Raw genomic sequence first — 3,521 nt, forward strand, 5'->3', positions numbered from 1 at the left:
TTCCTTCTTTTGTAAGCATATATCAGGCAGTAGATACAGTTTCTAATGGTTCTCATGAATTCTTAGATACTGAAGTATGTTGAAAGCAATCTGATTAATTATTTTATCATTTGAGGCATCAGTGGGGCTGTAGGTTTTCTGTAAATCTACATTTTCACACCTCAGGCTGCAAAACTAATACAAGAGACTCTGAGCCCCTAGAGAGCAGAGATTGAATCTGTCATCTTTTTATCTGCAGCAAACCCCAATAGGTGGCTCAAAAATTGATGGACACTTGTAATTCACTGTCTATATCTTTTCAGTAGGAGTGAAATACCTTCTTCTGGAAGAAGGCTTCAAGCCTGCTATTGCAGTTACTGGGTGTAAAGTTGCGGAATTTTTTCTCTACCATCATGGTAAAGCAAATGGGCTCAGCTAGGTACCAAAGAGACCCAAATGATATTTATCCCATGGCATAATCCCAGGATCTTTTAAACACCATGAGTAATTCCCATTCTCCTCACTCCACAGAATTTGACATCTAACTTTCTGTTATTGCAATAATTCCTCTTGGTATTCTGTTTCTTCTGTGTAATAGTAAATAATTTTAAATTTCTACCAAATTTAACAGTTTGACCACAGTTATTCCTCTAGTGGGATATTCCTAGCAGAAGAAAGAATTGGGAGAAGTGGTGTCCCCTGCATTGGCAGGCAGATTCTTAACCACTGTGCCACCAGGGAAGCCCTGAATCAGTTTGATATTTCATATGGTAGATTATTTTATTATCAAAATATTCACTGACCCTTCCTAACAGCTCCTCCTTACAAGGCCCCTCTCTTCCAGGCCTATCCCTGTTAAAGTATTATACTTCTGAGGCCATTAACATCTAAGCCCATTAACGGGCTTGACCATGTGATTTTATGTATTTATTTATTTATTTTAATTTTATTTATTTTTTTATACAGCAGGTTCTTATTAGTTATCCATTTTATACATATTAGTGTATATATGTCAATCCCAATCTCCCAATTCATCCCATCACAAACCTCCCCCCCTTCCCCGCTTGGTGTTGATATGTTTGTTCTCTGCATCTGTGTCTCTATTTCTGCTTTGCAAACCGGTTCATCTGTACCATTTTTCTAGATTCCACATATATGCGTTAATATATGATATTTGTTTTTGTCTTTCTGACTTACTTCACTCTGTATGACAGTCTCTAGGTCCATCCACATCGCTACAAATGACCAAATTTCGTTCCTTTTTATGGCTCAGTAATATTCCATTGTATATATGTACCACAACTTCTTTATCCTTTCTTCTGTGGATGGGCATTTAGGTTGCTTCCATGACCTGGCTATTGTAAATAGTGCTGCAATGAACATTGGGGTCCATGTGTCTTTCTGAATTATGGTTTTCTCTGGGTATATGCCCAGTAGTGGGATTGCTGAGTCATATGGTAATTCTATTTTTAGTTTTTTAAGGAACCTCCATACTGTTCTCCATAGTGGCTGTATCAACTTACATTCCCACCAACAGTGCAAGAGGGTTCCCTTTTCTCCACACCCTCTCCAGCATTTGTTGTTTATAGATTTTCTGATGATGCCCATTCTAACTGGTGTGAGGTGATACCTCATTGTAGTTTTTTTTTTCAGAAATTCAAAAATGGTCTTTTACTATCCACAATTAAAAATTAATCTTGTAATAACTTATAATGGAAAAGAATCTGAAAAAGAATACATAATACATATAACTGAATCACCTTGCTATACACCTGAAACTAACACAACATTGTAAATCAACCACACCTCAATGAAAAAATAGTAAGTTTCAAGAGAAAATACTTTAGCATTTAATGTCTTAGTATTAATGAACATCTACTGATTCAAAAGTTAAAAAGTATGTCCCATTAAATGTATGCACTTGAATTATTAAAAAAAAACTTGGAATTACAATAAAATACTCAATATTTTGCCCATTATTTAATTAGGTAAATAGAATTATGACAAGGTCAATAATTAATGATTAGTAATATGCCAAAATAATTTCATACATTTATAAATATATCAAAATCTCTTCTAGTTTCATTGTCCTCAGAAACCTAAGAATACCACTCAATCATCATTTTACTTGTCATTTTCATCAGACACCATTCTTTTTGATTTTGTATTCTACTGAATACATCTTCCCCTGATTACTTTTGTTTTACTGAAAAGAAAAAAAAATCATTTTCTTGGAAACAAAATGAAGTCTAAATTAATTCAGTAGCTGCCGAAATTTCACCTGAAATTTTAAACAGCTACAAATCCACATTAGCTTTAATATATAGCTAGTACACAATAAAAATTAAAGGGGCTATTTTGGGAAAGTTGATGCAAGGAGAAAAATTGATTAAAGTATATTCACTGAACATCCTGTCATCAACATTTTTATTTAGTTTAGTAAATGCTAGAATATAAATACATAACAATATGTTCTTTCTTATCATGGGTAGTCTTTTATTTAACTAAATTTCATGGCCATCATTTTACATAACAAAACAACACAGAAGAAAAATCTGTAAATTATCAGAAATGGGGCAAGGACATCAGAAAATAATGCATTTTATATAAATTATAGAGGACAGTTACAATGAAAACCCATTATTTTCCTCTCTAACTGAATTTTACAAGATAAAGTCAACACATATGATTCTGCACACTGCTAAGAGTGCATAAACACTGTGGCTTTTTCAAAAGACAGTGGTCAAAGACAAATGTTATTTTGATGACATATATTGTTCTTAGTTCTTAACTGGAGTTGAGCTTCCTTTCATAGTGTTCTTTAGGTGATGGTAGTTTGGCAAGGTTTTCAACAGGAAATCCAGCTGTAGTGTCTGGGGCTGTGGCCGCTCAGTCTGCACCTGATGAAGACAGCCTGCGCCATAAATCACTGTGTTCTCAGGGATGACTTCAAATGTGTTCAGGTTGCAACAGGCCCCGATGATGCAACCACTTGTCAATATTACGTTTCTGCCTACATATGCATTTGATTCAATAATATTATTATCTCCTATTTTCATGGCTTGGGAATAACAGCCAACTTCAAGCACATTATTGGTGCCAATGATCATAGGTTTGGGCTCTGAATCTGCAGCATCAGGGTGAGCATTTATGATGAGCGCCTGTTCTTCTATTATGTTACCTTCGCCAATCACTATGGGCCCAGCTTCTGCAATGATTTGTGCTTTACGGTAGATCACTGTCCTGGGTCCTATAGTTACATCACCCCTGATCTCACTCTCTACACACACAGCTGCTCCAGGTGCAATCTTCACACTTTTTTGAGTCTTTCCTGACATGGTTCAAGCCCTGTCTCCTCATTGTAGTTTTGATTTCATTTTTGTAATAATTAGTGATGTTGAGCAGCTTTTCATGTGCCTCTTGGGCATCTGTATGTCTTCTTTGGAGAAATGTCTATTTAGGTCTTCTGCCCATTTTTGGATTGGGTTGTTTGTTTTTTTAATATTGAGCTGCGTGAGCTGTTTATATATTTTGGAGATTAA

The 3,521-nt window shown here is 35.3% G+C and overlaps 1 protein-coding gene across 1 annotated transcript; it reads right to left on the minus strand.

The window, feature by feature from the left end:
• Window positions 1–2,706: 2,706 nt before the first annotated feature.
• LOC132489081 (dynactin subunit 6-like) lies at window positions 2,707–3,317 on the minus strand. The gene has a single exon (XM_060098021.1). The coding sequence runs from the start codon at window positions 3,315–3,317 to the stop codon at window positions 2,760–2,762; it is 558 nt and encodes a 185-aa protein (XP_059954004.1). The 3' UTR covers window positions 2,707–2,759.
• Between the last annotated feature and the right edge of the window lie 204 nt (window positions 3,318–3,521).

The sequence above is a fragment of the Mesoplodon densirostris genome, chromosome 4, assembly GCF_025265405.1.
Source record: "Mesoplodon densirostris isolate mMesDen1 chromosome 4, mMesDen1 primary haplotype, whole genome shotgun sequence".
Lineage (NCBI taxonomy): Eukaryota > Metazoa > Chordata > Mammalia > Artiodactyla > Ziphiidae > Mesoplodon > Mesoplodon densirostris.

Bases quoted from the DNA above. Each gene is read 5' to 3' on its own strand.
- LOC132489081 (XM_060098021.1), bottom strand. From the start codon at position 3,317: ATGTCAGGAAAGACTCAAAAAAGTGTGAAGATTGCACCTGGAGCAGCT.